The sequence below is a fragment of the Petromyzon marinus genome, chromosome 48, assembly GCF_048934315.1.
Source record: "Petromyzon marinus isolate PM22_M1 ecotype Great Lakes invasive population chromosome 48, UKy_Petmar_22M1.pri1.0, whole genome shotgun sequence".
NCBI classification, from domain to species: Eukaryota; Metazoa; Chordata; class Hyperoartia; order Petromyzontiformes; family Petromyzontidae; genus Petromyzon; species Petromyzon marinus.
The window spans coordinates 2,377,870-2,400,885 of NC_133714.1; the positions used below are offsets into that span (position 1 = coordinate 2,377,870).

Consider the following 23,016-nt stretch of genomic DNA (forward strand, 5'->3'; position numbering starts at 1 on the left):
AGCTGGAACCGCGGCCCCTTTTTCCGTGAATCGACGATACAATTTCCTAGTGGGATCAGCAGAATCTTGGACTTGTGATGCAGTTGACCAGGCGGTAAAGAACGAATGAGTAAAGAAGCCCATAGGGGAATGCCACCCACCCAGCCAGCTTTCTAGGCCAGATTGACCAGCCAAGGGTTTCAGACAGAGCTCACAAGGGGGGTAGTAGGTACACAATCCTTGGTGTCGAAAAACAATAGCAACCCTAGCAACCCTAGTGAGTCATGTTACCAAGCGATGCGCTAATAGTGAATGACATCACCATCAGCCCTTTTTTGTTTTGTTAAATATAATGCCACACACGTTAAACAATCAACTTGTTTGTCAATAACACCGTGGCCTTAAAGGAAACATATAATAGCCAACGTCTCGAGCAATGGCCCTTCTTTAAATGATATAAATGTTAGAGAGAGTGGAGTGATAAGAGTGGATAATGAGGGTGGAGTGATGAGAGTGGGAAATGAGGGTTGGAGGCTGCGTCGTACACCACGAAGCCTGATACAAAACAGAATTATCACTTAACACGCAGTCGTATGGCTTTCGCGACCAATATTATTCATAATAAAGGGTTTTTTTTGGGGGGGGGGGGGTTAGATTTTGCGTAAATATAAATGTGTCATTAACCCACAACCACCGGACATAGTCAAGTAGTAACTCATTGCCACGTTTTGCTCACGTGACAAACCTCACTAATTGGCTGTGTCGGGTGGCAGTGGGGTTAACGACACATTTATATTTTCGCGATCTAACCCAACAAAAAACCTTCATTATGAAATATTGACATGTTTCCTGATGAACAGTTCTAAACCGGCATGAGAATTATTACCCATTCCCCCCCCCCCCCCTAAGAGATTGACTGTACAAGAAGATTTTAGTTTTTTTGAAAGAGAAATTCGATAGGTTTCCGTTATCGTTAAACATCTGGTCGGGGGTTGAATTACTGACGCGTATTAGGTAACGCATTACATTTCGAGGTAATGAGTGGTGCATTAAAAGACGCGTTGTGGTTGGGGGGGTGTAAAAGTACTTAAACACAATAAAAATGGGAACAATAGTTGGGACTTAGTGAATGACATCATCATCAGCCATGATCAATCCACTGCTAGATGATGGATCTTATGCACTTTAAAATCCAGATTGACAATCTCATTTCTTCAGAACTGCTTTTTGTGTTTCGTTTGTTGGCCCTCCTCCGCACCTCCGATTAGCACGTACGGTGCAAAAGAAGTTCAACGTACAGACATACAGACAGCATTGCCGGATTAAACTAGTGCGGGGTCTGTTGCATATGTTATAAAAGGGTCCTAAAAATGTAAACATTCATTTTTTACTTGCATAGTAAAGTAATTTGATTTTTTTTTATTTGCTATACAGCCAGATAATACTATAAATCGCTAACCTTAAACACCCAGTCGTTCAAAAAAGTTGAAGGCGGTATAGTACTATAGTCATAGAGCAAGTGCAGAATCACTGAACCGGAATTGACAGCTTGAAAGCATTTAGCGCGGGGCCCTTGAAAGTGCGGGGCCCGTAGCTACTACATGTGTAGCTACTACACGTGTAGCTACTACACTAGTAGCAAAAGTAGCTACACGTGTAGTAGCTACACGTGTAGCTACTTTTGCTACTCGGATCATCCGGCACTGACAGACGCACCTCGCGAGACTGCGATCCAACAGCACTCTGAGACGCGGACTAATTCCGTCATCACTCCATCTCCTCGCGAGTCGTTCGCTCAGCCCATCGCCTAGTTGGTGGCGACCGTAGTTGATGACTTCGGTTCACTTGTCGAATCAATTGAGGCGTTTTGCAATTTGAGACGCGGGTGTCTGAATACACAGACGCGCTAAACACAGTACACATCGCCGGCACATGGCGAGTACAGGCGGGACAATTGTCTACGCCATGCGTCTGCAGTAAAATAATTGAGCTAAGCGAGAGAGCCCTAACAATAAGTTAAAGCAAACCCATTCTGTCTCCACGTACGGATGCACATTCAAGTGGAGTCCATCAGGCCATAGGCTGGCCAGGACAATGCCATCCAGCGGCAGAATGTCGCTTTAGCAAGCCCAACTCTGGGTGCGGTTTCAACGTTCTGGGTCCCCTTCGGCCTCGTTGAATGAGTGCCGCAGGAACGGAGCGATAACCATAGGCTCGAGTGTAAAGCGCCACGTAGATCGTTCCATCGATGAATGGCCACGGCTTCAGGCGATGCCTTCGTCCAGCTGTGGATTTATTATGGCCAGATGAGGATCGTGATGATGATGACGACGACGAATTAAATTTACCGGAAGCCAATAAACAACATTGATTTGGGGTGGCATCCAAAGACATTTTCGCTTTGTGTTTTAAATTGTTAGACCAGATGCAGCATGTGGATGATATTGGCGTGCAAGCTTTGGCGCTGTGCTCAATTCGGAGCCTTGTTCTGACGCTGATTCTTTACAGTGTGGAGGAGCTGCTTGCTCGCAGTCATACAACAACGAGACAGAGGCTTCGTCATCACCGGTGATCTCTCTGCATGTAGCTCTCTGTTTCACAGATGTCCAGTAGGGGCGGGTCAGAAAGTTGCAACAAATACAACAAAAAATAAAGTTAACTATATTTTATTTTACCAGGAAAAGCCCAATGATATAGTTAGTTATTTTTCAGAAAGCGACCTGGCTGGCAACAAATGATAGGACAACGAAGTTTGTGGCTTATCACTTGGAAATTGAAAGCAGCCAAATACTCAAAACGTCATGCACGCGTGCACGACAGATTGCACAGCGAGTTTTTCCAAGGCTGTTTATTTTTTTCAAAAGGGACCCCACCCGCCCCCCCCCTGACCCCCCCTCCCTGACCCCCCCACCCACCCCCTCCCTGACCCCCCAGCCCCTCCCTGACCCCCCACCCACCCCCTGGGCCCCCCCACCGCCCCTCCCTGACCCCCCGCCCCCCTACCTGACCCCCCGCCCCCCTCCCTGACCCCCCCACCCTCCACTGCCCCCCTCCCGTTGGCGCGTTCCGCCAATTGCATCCGTAACGAGCGTTTGGAATGTCGCAGGAAACCCGAATAGCCGGCGCAGGGCGCTGTCACCGGCGAGGTCCACGCAGCATGAGGTGGTGGCGGTGATGAAAACCAAAAATGTCGCCGTGCTTGCGTGCACCACGTCGGGCGACTCCGACGTGGCACGTGTTGGGGGGACGTTGCGTGGGAACCTGGCGCTCTCTCGAGCGCAGGGGTCGGCACACTTGCGCCCCCCCCCCGACTCGAGCCAATGACAACGTTCAACAAACCTGAAATAAAACATGTGCAGGAAGAGACTGCATGAAACACCGTCATACTTTCATCACTAAATAAGCTGCATGTCCTGATGCCCTATACGCGTGGCTTGCAAACACCTCCCCACATGTTTACGTGTTGTTTTTACTCCTTGAGCAATAATACTTATTAGGGCAGTAACGAGCAGCATATTTGAACAGGGTCACGTGATAGGGCCTCTATTCTCTGTTGGCCTCGGTTTAATGCTTAACCTGAGGGCTTTTAGTGATCTGCATCTCAATTGCACCTCCTCCCACCTTCCCCCAACCACTCACTCTGCCACTGCAGCAGAGTGGGGTGGGTGGGTGGAATGGGGTGTTGACTTTGGCGACAATTATCGTCTGGCCCACGCGAATTCGTGAATGGGCTCGGACCAGCCGTGGCAGGTTTCATGCTGCCATAATGACCCCCCCCCCCACTGCCCCCCGGCTGGCACGGTTAAGGGCAGCCAGTCGCGAGAGGGCTCCCACATTCTCCGGCCAACGCGTTTCCATAATCACTTGGGGGCGGAGGACCATCAGTATCCCCTGGCACGTCCCTGCAGCTGCTGCTGCCCACCACAGATATCTTCATGGTGGGCTCAGGGCACCACCAGGGTCAGCATTTATTCCCTGCTGAGCGCCGCGCCGTGCGGACAAATTCAGCATTTCGCGGTGTGATTCGTGACATGGACGCGTCGAGAGAGAGCGGCAGCACGTGCGGGCCCGTTGTCCTGCTCGTCAGCCCTCACTGCTGCTGTTGCTGCTGCCGCTGCTGCTGCTGCTGCAGAAGACTCGAGTGGGTGAGTGACTCGTACCCGCTGTGGGCGTCTCGCCAGGTTTGTTGTTACATGTATTGTAATCATTATTATTATTGATCGTTCTGGGTCTGCCCTGCATCAGCGTCTGCGGCCCTCCTCTCGTACTATTTGTCCGCAGCGGCGCTCTGGACAGCGTGAAGAGCGTCTGAGCCAAAGAGCTACCGACGTTTAGGCAGAGGACAAAAGGAGGAAGGTCGAGGAGAACAAACGCAGAGTTGACATGCCAGCGATATTGTTTGGCTGAGTGGCGCTTGTTCGCAGATTGCCCAACTCTATGTCGGAAGGTCGCGAGTTTGACTCAGCCTGTCGTCATCCTCGTCTCTCTGGGGTCGAGAGCAAGGGCTACCACTGTGTAAGGAGCTGACCGTGGTCGTCAAGTGGATGAACTGGCTCCCACTGTGGGAATGTGGAAATTTCGCATGTCGATTTGGTACTCAGGCACGGGCTGAACGGGTTTCAGTCGACGGATCGCTGCGTCGTCATTACATCGACAAAATAATCATAAGTCATTCTCTGAGCTCGGCTCTCTTTCTGTTCTGAATAATGGTCATTGCCCGAAACGTCAGCCTGCTGTGTATATTTCTGTGGCGAGGCAGTGCCAGTGATTACAGTGGAAGCCTAAGCTTGTGCTGGGCGCTGGTATCATATACAAAGACAACGTTCCTCCCCTGTAGCCTTTAACAGAGTTTTGGGGCAAGTGTTGTTAGTGAGCACCTATTAAGACCGGCACGGCACACGGGGGCATGCGTGGCCACTAGGACACCCGGCTGCCTCTGTCTCCCCAGTGGCGATGTTTACACGTCACACCGAGTACCCATTTAAGGACGAGTCGACCTAGGGAAGGCCCAGGACCCGATCAGATATTGGTCACCGACGTTAGCCGTGAGCGGGAATCGCATTCGGGTCGCCGGGCTCGCAGTGTAGGTGATCTAACCGCTCGACTACTACTTCTCTATGCTGGCATCTCACAACACGTACACACACAGCTGTGCGTGTACACACACAGCTGTGTGTGAACGTGTGTCCTCCGCGCTGTACTCATGGTTTAATTGAACGGGACCAGGTAATTGGAGAGGGCAGGCTGGCAGAGAATCCAGAAACATGACCCTAATCCTCTAAGCATTAAACTAAGCGAAATGTATTTACATTCTCTGTCATTGTGATTTCTCTGAATTTAATTAAATACATTTGAGCGTCACGTAGATTAATTAAATGTTCTTCTCGGCATGCAAACAGCCGATATGTTCAGATGTGCGATGGCTTCCGGGGTGGTTGAGTGACAGGGCGACGTGATAATGTATGACGCGTGTGTGGTTCTGTGTTTGACCAAGAGGCATCTCCAAAGTGTGTAAGGACTATCATGAAACACCCACAGTGTCGTTTACAACAGCGCCACGGTGGCGAGATGTTAACTACCTCGCCTTATATACAGGACGTCGTGAGTTCGATTCCTGTATATTTGGAGTTTGCATGTTCTCCCCGCAGTGGCATGGATTTTTTTCCAGGTACTCCGGGTTTTCACACCACATTTAGAATCAACACGCGTTTAGAGTATTTGGCTGCTATATTTTTTCACATGGTGATAAGCCACTTCGTTGAGTTGTCATTTGTGGCCAGGTCGCTTCTGTAAAAATAGCTATGCAGCTCAGTGAGCCTCACCTGGTAGATTAAAACATAGATTTTTTTTGTTGGTTATAAAAGCGACCAACGTGTGCCATTGTCAGAGACCAAATGTTTAACTCTGTCTTGGAATTATTTAACTGTGAAAAGATTACTAGGAAGTAAATACTGATCAATAATTACCTCGTTTGTCGTCGACCCCGCTGTATAACGGAATGAGGCATAGCTGAGGCGAGTGTTTCAGGGTGCACCGTTTGCACAGCGGTTAGATTTTGAGCGATGAACCCGGCGACCCAAGTTCGATTCCCGTGCCATCCTCTTCACCATGCGTCGCCGGAGTTTAGTGGTGAAGTATGGTCACACGACCTGCATGACCACCGGAAAGTGTTGGGTGGATTTCGTGCAGCAGTGAATTGACAAAGGGCTGTACATAAAACAAAATCAGAACATGTATTTATACTGGAGGAATCCGATGAGCTATAAAGCTCTTTTTTCACAGATGTCCAGGTAGGGGCAGGTCAGAACGTTACAATAACAAACATGACAAAATCACGATAGGCGTGCAAAGTATAGGAAAGGTAAACAAATCACTTAAACAAAATATACAAATTAAACAAAAAAAATATATCTTACCAGTTTAAAGCCCACTGAGAAATTGGCTTCTTTTTCAGAAGCGCCCTGGCCACAAATGACAGAACAACGAAGTGGCTTGTCACGTGAGATAAAAAGATGTTCCAGGCGATGGGCCTTCTTCAGAGCAGAGAGTGGACAGAGAGCCATTGACTCACATAGTTGGTGATCCGTACTTATTTATTTACGCTTCATTTCCACTGCTGTCGACAAATATATATATATTTTTAAATGTAGTCGAAAGAAACAGTTAGAATCGACGTGAATAGTTTTCTCAACAGCAGATATTTGACAGCAAGTCACGAGGTGAACGCTCCTCGCTCAATGAGGCCCAGATACGCCTGCGCCAAGCCGCCGCAAGGGCACAATTGGCTTCGTGGATCATAAAGGTTTACGAACACTTTCCCGGAGCGGAGGCTGCTTAGCAAAGCCACTTCGGCATCAATAACCCAGGGCCCTGCCGCTCGAGAGCAAACACCTCGATTATAAAGTGAGAGAGAAACACATCACAGCAAACCGATCCAAGCAGAGAAACACGACGTTATTATGAATATTATTCGGGGAGTGGGGGGGGGGGTTGGGACGTGGGGATGGTGTTGAATGTTGTTACACAAAAGCAAACTTTTGGTGAAGTGAAATAGTGCACGAGGGGCCGCCACACCACTTTGATGATGAGGGTTTCTGACATCTTGTGTATCGTCGGTGGGGATGGGGGGGCGCCCATCAGGGGCCCGCACTAAAGGCCACCAAGGGGGGGGGGGCCGCACAGTGACTCCCGCGGGCCTTGCAATGAAGAGCACCGCTTTCACGGTCTACCGTGGCCGCGAATGGCTTCGTTGGCTGCGTTGGGCTCCCTTTCATGCCGCGTTCACATCGGTTGCCACCCGGGACCAGGTAGGCAATCAACTAAAGCGTTAGAGCCTTCTCACTGCCTCCAGTTAAAACAGGTCGCCTTTTATTTCCTAATGAAGGTTATTAACTCAGCGCTTCGACACCCCAATGTGACCTTCCAGTCGTGCCAGGCATTTATTTCTGCATGTTTTTCAGCCACGGCACAATTTTGAAAGCCAACCCCCCCCCCCCCCCCCCTGCTTTGCCACCCACTGCAAAACTTATCGCAGCCAAGCCACGGCTTTATGATGCTGTAAAAAAACTGGAATTTACATTTTTCCAAGGTGAACCGATCGTAACAATAACAAAAAAAACACCGCACCAAAATAGTATATATTTTCTTTGTTTTTTTCGGTAAAGTCACAAAAAAACCAAAGAGTATGAATCTTTGCAGTCACGAAAGCTTCAAATCTAGAAGTATATTTTTTTTCAGATAAAGCTTCCGTGCATTCGTATCTTGTCGACAATGCAGCACACGTGCAAATGGGATCAGAACCTTTGTTTGGACTGCAGGAGGAAGAATCTAGTGAGCTATGAAGCTCTTTTTCACAGGTGTTTAGTAGGGGCATGGGGGTCAGCAAGTTGCAACAACAAACCATACAAAAAAAACCGGAGTGCAAAATTGAGAAAAGGTAAGCAAGTCACGAAAAATAAATAAGTAACAACGTATATGTGCTTGTCGAACTTATTTCGCACCGTACGTAGCCAACCGTGCTAATTGGAGTACAGAATATAAATAGGGCTCGGTGAACTAGCGGACATGGACAGGACATGGTGGCGCTGTCTTGGATAATCGCCGATGGTCAAGAGTAATAAAGGAGTGGCAGCCACGGAATGGAACGAATTGGCCGCGTGGGCGTGCACAGGGAAGATGGAGCGATGAAATCAGGTCGTGTGCGGATGCCGGCTGGATCACAACCTTCGCAGGATCGTGAGAGGTGGCGACGGCGGAGACTTTGCGGAGGCCTTCATCCAGCAGTGGATCGATCATGGCCGATGTTGATGATGATGAACAAAAGTGCACGCAGAATAAAAACACAGATGGCGGATTACAGCGCAGTGTAGGGGGCCACAGGGTGAGCTCACAAATGAGTCAATGTAGCTCAATGGATGAACAACGAGAGTATGAATGTGATGCGTCTAATGACAACGTTGGAAATGTGATGTCTACTGTGGTGATGATGGTGGTGGTAGTGGTAGTAAGTAAGTGATGATGATGGTGATTATTGATGACAGACAATGATGATGATGATGTGTACAATAGAACTTCAACAAGGGAGACGAGAGGTTTGTGAATGGGACATTGGACAGATGTGCTGGTGGGACAGGTCCGGTGTGCTGGTATAGTAAGGGACGGGTTTGTGGATGGATACAATGGACAGATGTGCTGGTGATTCTGTGGTCAGGTGCCCTGTGTCGGTGGTCCTGTTGATGGGCGGTGACGTGGCCAGGCGGTGGTGCAGGACTCGGTGAGATATTTCATGATTGAAATAACGTTTCATATTTATTTTTAACGATGCACGTGTCACGTGGCCCGCGTGGTTTGCTCTGCTGCCGCCACCACAGGGGGTGAAGCCTGCGAGCTTCGACAAGGTGGCCTTCCCGGAGGTGAAGGAGATCATCGAAGGATGCATCCGCAAGACCAGCGACGAACGGTAACGCACGCACCGGCAAGCACTGCGGTGGTGAGGAGATGTGATCTCCCCAGCCTAGTGTGCCGGAGCACGTGGGTTCGATCTCGGATCCCCTGACGATGCCTCTTTTATATTACGAATCTGGCTGTCTGCCTGATGATGCTAGTTGTAATTACTGGCGAAACGTCGTACTTGAATTGTAAATGTTCTGGGTGTGCTCTCGAACACGGAGGTGTGCTGTACTAGTAACGAATTGGCATGGTTTGTTTACGTGACAAGCCTTACTAATTGGCTGTGTCGGGTGGTGGCAAGTTTAACGATGCATTTATATTGGTTTAACACGTAGGCTTTTGCGACCAATATTATTCGTAATAAAGGTTTTTGGGTTAGATTGCTTAAGTTTAGATGTGTCGTAGCCCTCCACCGCCCAATGACGCTGAATGTAATTGCCAGCGAAACGTATTCAAATTGTAAATGTTGTGGATTTACTCTCCAACACACCGGTTGGCTGCAGGAGTAGCTAATTGGCGCATTGTTTACGTGACAAACCTTACTGGCTGTGTCGGGTGGTGGAGGGTTACGACACATTATACTTATGCGATCTTACCCAAACACCCTTGTTATGGATGTCTACTCCGAGTCCGCGTGTTCTCTCACCACGGTGTTCGTGTGGATTGTTCTCTCTGGTATTGCCAAATTCCACATTTCGAAAGAACACGCGTCTAGAGCAGTGCTCTTCATTGCAACTGGCGGGCCCCCTGGTGGCCTATAGTGCGGCCCCTGGTGTGCGGCTCCCGACAACACACGCAAATGTGAAAACCACACCCCAGCGTCGTGCGGTGAAACCCAGCGGTTTCAGATGTGTGGCGGTCCTCACACTGATGTCTTTTTGGCGAAAGTGGCCGCGCTCCGAAAATCAGTGAAGAACGCCGCTTGAGATGATCTGGCTGCTGCTATACATTCCCGCATGTGACGATGTCAGCCACTTTGATGAGCTGCCACGTGTGGCCAGGTCGCCCCTGAACAAGAGCGCATCGCTCAGTGGGCTTTACACGGTCAAATAAAACATGTGAGTAACGTTGCGGGGAGTCTTCTTAACGCGGCCTCTGCTGAACGTTTCGCTCTTCCACATTGACCAGACGTGGTTTGCGAGACGTGGGAGTACCCACACTGTGCCCTACCGCAGGCTACCTGTGAATCGACAAACTGCGTTCGGCTCGGCCAATCGGATGCGTTGGGACTACGCGTGGCGTTGGGTTACGCAATCCCGCACGGGCTGCACAACTTTCTCGTATCATTTCAAATTATGCCACGCTTGTGAAAAAATTAAGCTGCCAGACTAATTCCAATTCCAATTTTTGTACTTCAGTCGTGCTACTTATAATGACGAGCTATTAGAATTTGTTTTTATTCGCAGCAACTGACTTCGAGTTGAAACTTACGCACCCCCCGATTTGCACGGTTGGCTACGTACGGTGCGAAAGAAAGTTCAGCGCGCATCGAAACAAATTTGGTGCGACCTACATGTGTCATCCACCCCTTGGGCTGCTTGGGGCCTCCCCCACCGATCGTGTCACCCCTCCCCGTGCGTGCGCCCCTTCCCCCCGCGCAGCTTCTCCATCAAGGACCTTCTGGCGCACGCATTCTTCGCGGAGGACACGGGCGTGCGCGTGGAGCTGGCGGAGGAGGACGACGGCGAGCGGAGGACCATCAAGCTGTGGCTGCGCGTGGAGGACTCGCGCAAGCTGCGGGGCCGTTACCGTGACAACGAGGCCGTCGAGTTCAGCTTCGACCTCGACTTTGACATCCCGGAGCAGGTGGCCCAGGAGATGGTGAGAAGGCGCGCGGGGGGAGACGCGCGGGGAGATGCGCGGGGAGACGCGGGGGGAGACGCGCGGGGAGACGCGCGGGGAGACGCGCGGGGGAGACGCGGGGGGAGACGTGGGGGAGACGCGTGGGGAGATGCGGGGGGAGACGCGGGGGGAGACGTGGGGGAGACGCGTGGGGAGATGCGCGGGGAGATGCGCGGGGAGACGCATGGGGAGACGCGTGGGGAGATGCGTGGGGGAGACGTGGGGGAGACGCTCAGTAGGCCTTGTGCAGAGATTTAAGACTAACTTCTTTCGCACCGTACGTAGCCAACTGTGCTAATTGGAGGTGCGGGGGAAGGCTACACAAACTAAACACAAAAAGCAGTTCTAAGAAAAATAGTTTTCAACCCAGACGAATTAAAAGTGCATAGCTCCAGTGGCTTCCTAACATCGGAAGTAGGAGCGTTGCATGCGGCCGCTGAAGCGCGTCTGAAAGCGCCGCGCGACGCGGTGACGACCGTGCGATGGCCACCCAAAAGCCTCCGCCGCTCCTGCGAGGACGAACCGGAGTTCGCGCGACGGTTTATTCCCCTTGTCGGGAACAGCGAAGGATTTTCGCCGTTCATTTGTGGCGAGCTCTTTGCGCGCGCGCTACGAGCGCGACCCTCATAGCAACGCGTTCGTTTCGGCGACCGGAAGCCCAAGGCGGCTCGGCGAGCACCGGACAACGCCTTTCTCCGCGACCCCGCCGCAGGTCGAGTCGAGCATCATCCACGAGAGCGACCTGAAGACGGTCGCCAAGGCCATCAGGGACCGCGTGACCCTCCTCCGGGGCAAGCGCGACGAGCTGGAGAAGGCGCGCCGGGAAAAGGCGCGGCGCGAGGCCGAGGAGGAGGAGCAGCAGCAGAGGGAGGCCGATGCCCAAGCCCGCGAGGCCTGGCTCGCCGGCCAGGCCTCCGCCCTGTCCTCGCCACCGGCCGCCAGGACGCAGATGGGAGATTTCGCGCTCGGCCCGTCGGCCGAGGTGGACGAAAAGGACGCCGATCGTTACCGGGACGCGGCGCTGACGCCGTCGTGTAAGTTCTGTGGTGGCCGCCGGTTGTCTACGGACGGTGCGAAATAAGTTCAACTCGCAAATATATATACATACAAGGCCCCCGTTTTTAGCTGCATGCGGTGGTCGCTGGCCACGGGCTGGCAAAGCTTTTGAGTGGCACCAACCCCTTTAACCGTCGTTGCCACCACCACCATCATCACCAGCAGCCATTGTCTCTCGACTGCTGACGAGTGATTACGTCACGTGACGTCAATTGCTGCGGTAGCACATTGAGCGAGGCATTGACCTAATTGGTGACGGCTGTTTATTCGGACCTGTAATTATTAATTGTCAATGTTAGTTTACAGTTATTTCGTGAACTTTTTGTCAGGTATTACACTTTTTAAGGGAAATTATACGAACCTCGACGGTGGTGATGCGACGGTCTTTTGCTAATTGGACAATATGAATATCGCGGATCCTTACGTCGCACAATCAGGCGTCTTTCACGGATTTTGATAAAAAAATGACCTCCTCCTCTTTGGAGGAGGCTCGTAAGGGATGCTGCTGGGTCGTTGGAGGCAATCGCGGGAGAGCAACGCTCACAACAATGAGCGGAGCGCCGGACGGCTTAAACGCAGAGAGTTGGCACAGTGGGGAGCAAAGGTGGTGCCTCTATCTGTTAGTCATCTCAGTCAGTCAACCCACGGCACCTGTTGGGTCTGTTCCGTGACCTCCTGTCAGTGAGCCTTCAACACTTAATTTGGCCTTAAAGCGAACCTGACCGGCATCGTTGATCTCGTCTGCCTGTGTGTATGTCTGTCTGTCCACCCGTCTCCCTTGCACGCTCACCCTCTCGCTCTCTCTCGCTCTCTCGCTCTCTCTCTCCCGCTCTCTGTCTCTCTCTCGCTCTCTCTCTCTCGCTCTCTCGCTCTCTCTCTCGCTCTCTCTCTCGCTCTCGCTCTCTCTCGCTCTCTCTCGCTCTCTCTCTCTCGCTCTCTCTCTCTCGCTCTCTTGCTCTCTCTCTCGCTCTCTCTCTCTCGCTCGCTCTCTCTCTCACTCTCGCTCTCTCTCTGTCTCGCTCTCGCTCTCTCTCTCGCTCTCTCTCTCGCTCTCTCTCTCGCTCTCTCTCGCTCTCTCTCGCTCTCTCTCTCTCCCACTCTCTCTCTGTCTCGCTCGCTCTCTCTCCCACTCTCTCACTCTCTCTCTTTCCCACTCTCTCGCTCTCGTGCTCTCTCTCGCTCTCTCGCTCTCTCTCTCTCGCTCTCTCTCTCTCGCTCTCTCTCGCTCTCCCTCGCTCTCTCTCCCTCTCTCTCTCTCCCGCCCTCTCTCTGTCTCGTGGCTGGCGGCCCCGCAGACGGCCGCGCCGACAGCGGCCGTGGCTCCTCGTGCCACACGGACACGCAGGGCAGCCAGCAGGGCCTGGCGCGCGCCCCCATTCCCGACGCGTTCGCGTCCACACCGTCGTCCGCGCCCCCCACGCCGTCGTCCGCGCCCCTCACGCCGTCGTCCGCGCCCCCCACCACGCCGCCGGGGCCCCAGGCGTCGTCGGGGCCGCAGGCATCGCCGCCCCTCTCCTCGCTGCCGTTCCTCCGGCAGCAAATGGTGAGTCCCGCCCCCTGGCTGATGGTGGCGGTCAGCCCGGGCAGCCGATGTAAAATGCCTTCGAGAGCCACCGAACGACGTCTTCTTGGTTTTGGCCAGGCTCAGAGAGGCTGCCCCTTTGACTGTTGCTTGGTCTGTCACCTCCGATCAGCACGGCGCGAAAATGAAGTTCAAGTGCAGTTCAACTCACGGTGGGGGCGCGATGTGATGGTCAGTCGGCGCTTCCCAACCTTTGGTCCGGGGACCCCTGGTGCTCCGCGAGGGGGGGGGGGATCCGCGAAAAAAAAATATATTTAACAGTAATAATTTCCTCGCCAAGGAAATGTACAATTTCAAAACGGATATGAGCACGTGGTGGCCCGCAAAATGTTTGGAGGTTCAAAAGGTTGGGAACCGCTGTGCTCGGCTATGTGAGTAGTGGGCGGGGCTACCTGGACAGTGGGCAGGGCTACCAGAGTAGTGGGCGGGGCTATACGAGTAGTGGGCAGGGCTACCTGCAGAGTAAGTTGGCCCTATGAGCAGTGGTGGTATTATTTTAGACACCACACCTTAACCGTCTTAACGGCTTCACCCTTGTTAGGAATCGCCAGTGCAGCGTAGCCGTCGTTGCCTCCTGTTGCCTTGTGCCTTGGGGGCTTCGTTTCGACGGGCCCTCTCCCCGATCACCGGGGACAGTTTGGCCGCGCCTCAGGGCGACGATGAACCAAGTTTTTAACACTTTCTGCAAACGATGAGAAACTCGCGTGGACGTAATAGTGTGTGCGGGCTGCAAACAAATAATGAGAGGAGTAATATTACGCGCACACGCGTGATTTCTGACAGGCGAAGTTGGGATTGTGACCATAGTGTCGGTCTCTCCCACGATGCCTCGCATGTCACGTGACACCACCGTACGTTAGAACCGCCACTGTGGTGACACGACAACCAGTTCAGGTAGTATGCCGAAGAGTTTACTTTAACGAAGTGTGCATTTATATTTTTGGAATGACTTTGCTCGTCGAGATGCTTCGATATATCGTTAAACAACTGTGGAATTGTATCCATGATCGAGGTTTTTGTGTTATATCGTGTAAAAAATATCCTTTGACAACTGGTAATGGCTATCCATTGTCATTTATATGCATACATTAACCCCCCCCCCACCCGCCTCTGGCCTTCACACGTGATTGGCTCACAAGTAACGACATCACATCTATCGCTCTATTTAAGGACGAAGCAGGAGGAGGATTTCTCTACAAATCTGGCTGTCCCCCTGATGATGCTGGTTGTAATTACTGGCACAACGTCGTAATCCAATTGTAAATGTTGTAGTGGGTTTACTCTCCAACACGCTGGTGTGCTGTACGAGTAACGAATTGGCATGTTCTGTTTTCATGACAAACCTTACTAATTGGCTGTGACGGGTGGTGGCGGGATTAACGACGCATTTATATATTCACGCGATCCAAACCAAAAACCTCTGTTATGGATAATATTGGTCGGAAAGCCTACATGTCAAAGTAATTGTGGAATTTACACTACATTTTGAAACTTGTTTATCCTCTGCCGTTGAATGTGCTGTTGTTGTTGTTGCTGCGAGGATGTCGTTTGTGTACCGCGTGTGCCCGGCTTGCGTAACCTGCACGTCACGAGACCGCTTGGCCGCTTGATCGCTTGACTCACCGCGGTCAATCCCACCCACAGTGCTTCTCGCTAATCCCACCTGCGACGACTCCCCCTTGAGAGCGCTTTAACCCCGCAACTAATGACAACCTCCAACAACCAAACCAAACAAACCAAATGTACGAACTCGGCCAACCGCCCAGCCGCCGCCGACTAACACCGAGGAATGAAGACCCACCCGAAGGAGAAGAAGGAGAATGGACGATCGCGCACAGAAGACGGAAGAGGGGTGAAACGTCACGATCGACGGCTCTGGATGAGTAGCGTCCGCCTCCTTGCGGGCGCCCCCTTCCTTTCCCTGAGAACCTCGCGTCCTTCCCATCTTCCCCACCCCTCACCCGACGCTTGGTTTGCGATTCGTCTGCCCGCCTCTTTGTCGTGACTGTGGCTCAAAATTTCGGGGGTGGCAGCTTTTATCTTCTTCCCAAATTCCACCGCTTTTGACCCGGCCAAAAAATTGCTCTCCGACGCGTTTTCGGGTCGCGCCGCGTGTTTTTCGGCACGATGTCCGACGTTTCGCCCCACGTGCGATGGGAGCTTCTTTAAGAAACCCCCCTCCCCAAAAAAAACACGTCGGAGAGCTGCGTGGCACCATCGCGAAAACCCCCGGGGGGCGGTGGTTTCGCAGCGTAGTTTCCATTAGACGGCAAAACGAAAATAACGAATGCACACTCGCAAAATGCGGACGCTTGGTACCGGCACAGAATATATAAACGGGGCGATTAAAGTGCCGGCAAATCTTCATTCTGTTCGACACTTTGTCGAAAATGCGCCAACGCCTCCGTCGCTAACTCTGGGGCATTGCCAAGACGATGCGTTTTGGCAAAATTCAACGCATCGTGAAACTCAACCTGCAGAGTTTCATGATTGAGCATCGGTCCACCTCGACCCGACACGTCCTTTACGATCAGTTAACGTCCGCGCAACAACTAACCGTATCCACGGCCATGGCGTTACCTTTAACAGTCACGTCATGCAAGGTGGTTAGCTCAGCGTTAACGCTTGCGGGCGATGCGATTGTAGCTCTCCGAGTCTCTTGAGTTCACCAGTGGCGCTCCCGTCTGCCTGGTGTGCCTCTGTTGTGTTTGTCCTTCCCTCTCCCGTCCCTCTTGTGTCTCCCTCCATTCCCTGTCTCCCACCTGCATTTCCCTTCCCCTCTCTCTCCCCTCTCTCCGTCTCTGTTTTCATCACCTCGCCTTTCTCCTCCCGCACCTCCTCTGCTTCCACGCTTTCCAACTCTCTCACCACTCTTCACTCTGCATTCTCTCTCCGCTTCGATCCCTCCTCGCCTCTTGTCTCGTCCCTCTTCCTATCTCTCCTCCTCCTCTTCCCCTCCTCCCCCCCCCCTCATTCCCCATTCCCGCTCCTCAGCCTCAGCGTCGACACAGCCTCTCCGTGTGCCTCCTCCGCCCCGGCGCGGCCAGCCGACCGTCGAGCCCTCGCTCTCCCTCCCCGCCCCCCTGCCCATCCCCCCTGCTCCCCCTCCACCAGCTGCCGTACTTCCCATCCCCTCCATCGCCACAACCTCCTCCCCATCATCATCATTATCATCATCATCTTCACCCTGGCGCCGCTGTTGCCGCAGCAGCGGCAGCCCCCCTCCACGCTCGGACCCCCGGCGGGCGCCGCCTCTCGCTCACAGAGGACCTGGCGCGAGCGCTCGACCTCCTGCTGCCCATGCGCAGCGGCGGCGCCAGCGGCGCCACTAGCGGAGGCCCCTCGGGGCCGGGCTCGTGGTGCGACTCGCCGGTGCCGCGCGGTCGGCGGTACAGCCTCCCCGCGCTCGCTCTCTCCGCCGTACGTCCGCCGTTAGAGACCCGAGACCGAGGCGAGCGGGGGCGGTGCTGGCCCGGAGCACGAGGGATGACGCCGTTTAAACACCTGACCCTGGTTTCCCTTTAAGCCTGTTGTGTGGACGCTGATCGAGGGTAGGGACATGCCCGGCTGGCCACCTGCGCCGACAGCCAGTGGTCATAGACGTTCCGTTGCGCCATCGCAGACAGCGCGGCGACCACGCCGTGCGGAGAGCGACACCGGCGGAACGAGCGCCCGTGCATTTCCACACTACCACTGGAAATGAGACTAATTGATGAGCAATTCTTCAAATGAAATTAATTAAAATCGTCATGGTACATGCGCACAATTGTGCTTTTAAGAATCAATGAAATGCGCGTGACGCAAAATTAAATGCTAATATTTCTCTAGACTAATTGAGCAAACAACACAGATTGTGTGACGCATGTCATACAAACAATGCCAGAAAGGTATATTCTCTTAACTAATGCGAGACAATGAATTGGACGATTCACTCATCAGGGAGGTAGATCACTGCATGCTTACCAGTTATTTAATTCATTATATCGTGATTTTATAATGCAGTAGCTGTTATATGGATAATAACCGGCCCCCCACCATAGGAATGTGGAATTTACACCACTAACTCAGGGCAGTACAAAGCAGACAAGCACCGCTCCACGCTCATTAGACATCGCGCAGTTTGCCATGTTTATGTGTACATATGTATATACAATGCTATATATACATATGGATGTGTATGCATATTTTTCTATGCATACACACACAAATGCTCCAATGTAAAACATTTTGATTCAACGCTCAATGTCATACCCACACATTGCTCTCAATAACCAACGACAGGACCATCGGGGCAGATGATGATGCACGAATCATGTCCTAAGCGCAGTGCATTTGGTATTGGCGCCATTCCTACAGCTGCAAGGCTATCACACGGGCGGTGTGTTTCGCAGATGGGTAGGAGTCTGCAGTAGGGGTGGCGATATGTTATCTCCCTCGCCTAGTACGCACGAGGTCACGGGGTCGTTCCCGGACCCTGACGACATTCTCTCTCCCCGTGGTGGTCGCGTGGATTTTTCTCCGGGTTCCTCCGATTTTTGCCCCACCCTCACCTCCACAAATTTAGAAACACGCCTTTAGATTATATTCGGCTATCGCTGTAAATTCCCACACGTGACGATAAAGCCACCTTGATGAGCTATCACGTGCGGCCAGTTTGCCTCTGACTGAGCGAGGGCTAGCAGCTCGGTGGGCACTGCGACAAGTGCAGCCGTTTCGAAGTAAAGAACCGGAACATCGTCCGGGACTAAGCGATCCTTCGCGAACGTCTTAGGAAGGCTTCACCGCCGCCGGTAGCCGGGCGACGCTGTCGGGGGGTTTTGAGCTGGCGAGCCGCGTGGCAGTGAAGCGCGCAACAAAACCCACCGGGGCCACCGACGTCAGTGCCCTCCCCCGCTTTGATCTCTCGCGCGACACGCATGGCGCACGCGGTGCCCCGCACGCGCAGCATGGCTCACGGCCCCTGCCTCCCGGAGGCTCCGGCCTCGCGGCGCCGCCGAACTGCAGAGCTCGGCGCGCGCGGGAGCGCACGACGCACGTGACCTCGCCTCCCGCTCGTGTTCTGTTTGCTGTAAACGTCCGTGGCCCTTCGTGCTTCCCATCCACCAGTGTTTTGCATCTTCTCCCATCTCCCGTTGCGTGCGTGCGTGCGTGCGTGCGTGCGTTCGGTCGCCCTCGTGATCTCCGTGTGCGCCGTCTGTGCCGCCCCTTGAGCGTTGTCCCGTTCTCTCTTGTCGACGCAGACCAGACACCTGCCGGTCGCCGCACATTACGCGGGCGACGGCGCCGCTCTCTCGTTCAGCTCCATTCCCGAACGGCCGAGCGCCGGGCCGCCCCGCTCTCCATTCCATCTGAACTCCCCCACCAGCCCTCCCCCCGGCTTTTTCTACCACCGCCACGCCGGCGCGGGCGGCTCTCTCACCGAGGCCCTGCCGCGCCACGTCCACCACTGGGCCGGGCCGAGCAACCTCGCCCGGTTCTCGTACCCGCCGCCGCGGTCGGGGCAGGGCGAGTCATCGGCCGACGGTTTATCCTTCGCGCCGGCTCTAAGCCGAGCGGGCTCCGGCGGGCAAATGGAACGCAGCTCCAGCGGGGAATCCCACCTGGCCGTCGCCGAGTGCCGCACGTCGAGCGAAGATTCACACTCCGCGGAAATGTACGCCGGCGCTTCTCCCGGGGAGTCCGCCGCCGGTCAGGTGCTCCTGCCGTTTCGGCACGGCGTGGCACCGCACGCCCACGTGATGTCGCATCACCACCACCAGCAGCAGCAGCAGCAGCAACCGTCACGGCCCGCAACGCCTCCACCGCCCCTTGGCTGGTACGGCGGCTACAGCCCGCAGGCCGTGTCACCGCAGCCGCCTCTCCTCACCTTCCCCGGCTCTCCCCAGCGGCCAACTGGACCCGGTGGCGTCCAGCAGCCGCCGCCGCCGCCGCCGGACTTCCGCCCCTCGCCGGAACAGTTTTACAGCCACCAATGCAGCCAGCAGCTCCTGCAGTTGAGGCAGCAGGACGGCGGGCACGGTGCCCCGTGCCCGTCTCCCGACTGGCAGCGGCCGGACTACGGCTTCCGATCCGACCTGGCGGGTGCCCCGCAGCAGGAGGCTTTCTATGGACAGCACGGAGCCGCGGTGATGCCCTCCGTGATGCCGACAGCGTCTTTTGACTTTTGCTTCCCCGCCCTCACACCGGGCTTTGACGCGCGGCCGCCGGCGCGGCCAGGGCCCCCAGTGGGCCGCGCGCCTCCCGCCGTGCCCCAGTCGGCACCCCCCCTTCAAGGCGGCGGCAGTGGCGGCGCTCAGTCGGCCTTCCCCTTTTTCTCCTCGACTCCGTCACGCAAGTCCAGCGACGTCGGCTCGCTCTGCTCGTTGGAAAATGCGACGTGCAGCTCGCTCGAGGGCTGGCCGTCGCCCGTCGTCGCGCCCCTCGGGCAGGAATACGAAGTCGCGCTTGGCTTCGCCGATGCCAGACCTCCTCTCCGTCTGCAGCAGCAGCTGCTGACTTCGCCAGCATTCCCCTCCGCGGTCCTCCAGGTGTTCTCGCGAAACAAGAAAGCGTGCGCGGTGCAACGAACCGATAAATAAATTCGAAACACACGCAGCGCGCTCGTGCACGCTTGCGTGTGTCCTTGATTATGCTTGCGTGACCGAGTCCACGTGCTCCGCGAACCACGTGCGCAAAACCAGCTGTGGTGGCTCTGACCCTGCCCCCAGCATTGCGTTCTTCACGGGAGCCTTCGCGTTGATCCGAAGCATGGATTCAACCAACGTGTCAGAGTCGTTTCCCTGTTTCTCGACGATGATTAGTATTATTGCTCCAGACCATGGCGGGTCATTCCCTAAAGCCTCGGTGCTAAGTGTGAGATGTATTTCTTTTACGTAAAAGGTGGCATTTTATTTGTTTAGTTTTAGGCCTTGGCAGCACCCACAGAGATCACCGATTCTAATATTCTCTGGGATAGCCGACCCAGGCTGCAGGATATGCCCATCAGTGACATCTGTGGGGATTGTTGCTGGGCCGCAAAACAACAAAAAGCATTGCACGGGGCTCGTTGTTCGAAAACGCTACACGTTCGAAATTAAAAGACGAGCAGGGAGTGGGGCGGGAGGCTCCAGATCTACGGCAACCCACATTTATTTCGAATGTCCGTCAAATGCAACGACACGTAAATCGCACTGAGCAGGTTCTGCTGCGCCAGGCCTCCCATGTGCCACTTGGCCCATGAGGACGCAAGGTGACTGCCGCCCAGCCACCTTACTGGCAAAGAGTCGATATTGAGCACCCGCGTGCGTACGGTATGCACGCGGGCGGTCAATATCGTGTGTTGTGTGTTGTCGAAGCCTGCAGCAAATAGGGGAGCCACTATCGTCACAGACATGAAAAATAATAGGGTTTGGGGGGGCGGGGTTTCCACGTCTCTTTAGTGCCACATCAAGGGCCACGACCTTTGCCCTCGCTGCACATCGCCTCCAAATTCAGGCATCCATTGGGCCACCTCACAACGCATGGCGCCCTTCGTTTCACGTTTATTCATCGGTCTGTTGCACGGTGTCTCCATCAGCCCCGTAGTACGGGGGGGGGGGGGGGGGGGCTGGGCAAGGAGGGGGTTCTAGATGGGGACCTAGCCCCTATACCCCCCCTCCGCTATCACGTGGCACGAGTGCGTTGCGGGCGTTCCGCCCCCGTTCGCCATAACTTACTGCTTTTCCCCTCTCTCCCACTGTAGTCGGAACAGTCCTTGCCGAGCCCATCGCAGGAGGAGCTTCCGGCCGTCTTTGACACGACCCCTCCGCAGGCCGTGCAGCAGGTGAGGCCATCCCTCCGTGGATGCAGCGGCGCGAGACTTCTGCAGTACGGCGGCAGACCGCGCCGGGGCTGTGTCTGGACCAGGGGGCCCTGATTTGTGGAAAAAAATGCTCTGGAGGTTAGGTTTTTTTTGCCTTGAGCCTGGCAGGCCTACTACGGTCGCAGTCAGGTCATACATTTCAGAGGAAAACATGGATCATTGGTCACAAAGTAAAGTATCATAGCCGTAGTGAATCGTAAGTGACTGCGCGTGTATATATAAGGAACGAAACAGATAGACTTCTGCACAATCTCCACAAATCTGGCCGTCATCTGATGAAGCTAGTTGTAATTACTGGCGAAACGTCGTACTCAGATTGTAAATGTTGTGGCTTGGCTCTCCAACACACCGGTTAGTGCTGTACTAGTCACGAATTGGCACGTTCTGTTTACGTGACAACCCTTACTGGTTGGCTGTGTCGGGTGGTGGCGGATTTAATGACACATTTATATATTTACGCGATCTTACCCAAAAAAACCTCTTATGTGCGCGAGTGTTATGAGCAATAATAGGCAGGCTTGTGACGGACTCACGTGAACTGCGGTTGAAGAACCGTGAAAGAATCTTTATTCGGACCGGAGGTACAGCAGAGTAAAAAAGCGATTCGGTAAATATATGAGGTGCAGTTATGACGTCACGGGAATCTGCTGTCGCGATCGCCGCCCCGCCGTGCAATTTGACGTCGCATCTCATCGTGAAACGTTACATCGTGGCGATCCTAGTCAACACCGAGCGTAGGTCGACGCCGGCAGTACCTCGGTGTAGCTCACAGACTGCGGCCGGCGTTCCTATTTTCTTGGACCACTGGATCTGCAAGCAGCAGCCTTGCGGCCCGGTGGATGCCTCGGAAACCTTGGCGACGGAGCGGAGCGCAGGGGCCCAGGAGCTCACGTCCCCTCCGCCCGCCGGCGCGCTGGCCGATGGCCTCACGTCGCCACCAAGTTGGTCGCCGGCAATGCAGGAGGTACGCACGGCGTCCATGCACGCGTGTTGCACTTCGTTCGCGCCGTACACAGCCAGTCGCGCTTGTCGGCGGTGCGGTGGGATCGACAACAAACGAAACATCAAAATAAGTTCTAAAGACGTGGAGTTTTATATGTAGGTGATGTAAAAGTGCATAGTTCCAGTGGCTTCCTAATATCGGTGTCTATTGTCGAGATGAGGTGGAAATATATGAATGTATAGGTAAACAGATCATGTGAGGATATTTTAGGGGGTTTTTTTATTTAAATTATTTTTAAGAGTGTATATATGTTGTTTGTCTCTTGACTGTGATTTTTTTAATTATTCACCCAGGCAACTGGAAAGATTTTGCTCAATCCTCACCAGCTGGCTCAAAAACTTAATAAACAAAAGATATCCACATTGGTGATATCGTTTCTTAAGATTTCACAAACATTGCTCAACATAATAATGATAGAAGCCACAATTAGAGTCCGGATTTCAAGAAAGTTTTCTTTACGATCGATCTGCACTGCTCCACTTTGGATTCCCTCCAAAGCGACACACTCTCATCAATCGCAATTTCGACGGTGCCGTTTTTTGCTGGCCGCTGAACGTTTTGGGCCTGCTTGGTCCGATGCTCAGCAAATGCGTTACAAACACTACCGTCAATAATAATAATTTACATTTATTTTTAAGGTGCCTTCGACTAATGTCTCAGGGCGCCTTGTAAGATTAAGGAAAGGCCAAGAGAGACGGAGAAGCTAAATAGGATGAAGTGACTTAAGAAGATGCGGCTTAAAACGAGACTTAAAAGTGTCCACGT

At 53.6% G+C, this 23,016-nt stretch overlaps 1 protein-coding gene across 3 annotated transcripts in view; it reads left to right on the forward strand.

Annotated features, from left to right (window-relative positions):
* LOC116952728 (serine/threonine-protein kinase WNK2-like) overlaps positions 1-23,016 on the forward strand; it is a 163,720-nt gene that overhangs the window by 118,238 nt on the left and 22,466 nt on the right. For 2 of the 3 annotated variants that reach the window (XM_032972336.2, XM_032972337.2), the window contains exons 5-11: positions 8,850-8,938; positions 10,530-10,749; positions 11,483-11,804; positions 13,122-13,369; positions 18,649-19,935; positions 21,129-21,209; positions 22,069-22,212. In XM_032972336.2, coding sequence (XP_032828227.2) covers positions 8,850-8,938; positions 10,530-10,749; positions 11,483-11,804; positions 13,122-13,369; positions 18,649-19,935; positions 21,129-21,209; positions 22,069-22,212 — 2,391 coding nt within the window. The remainder of the gene's footprint in view (positions 1-8,849; positions 8,939-10,529; positions 10,750-11,482; positions 11,805-13,121; positions 13,370-18,648; positions 19,936-21,128; positions 21,210-22,068; positions 22,213-23,016) is intronic. The other variant, XM_076074445.1, reaches the window with a different exon arrangement.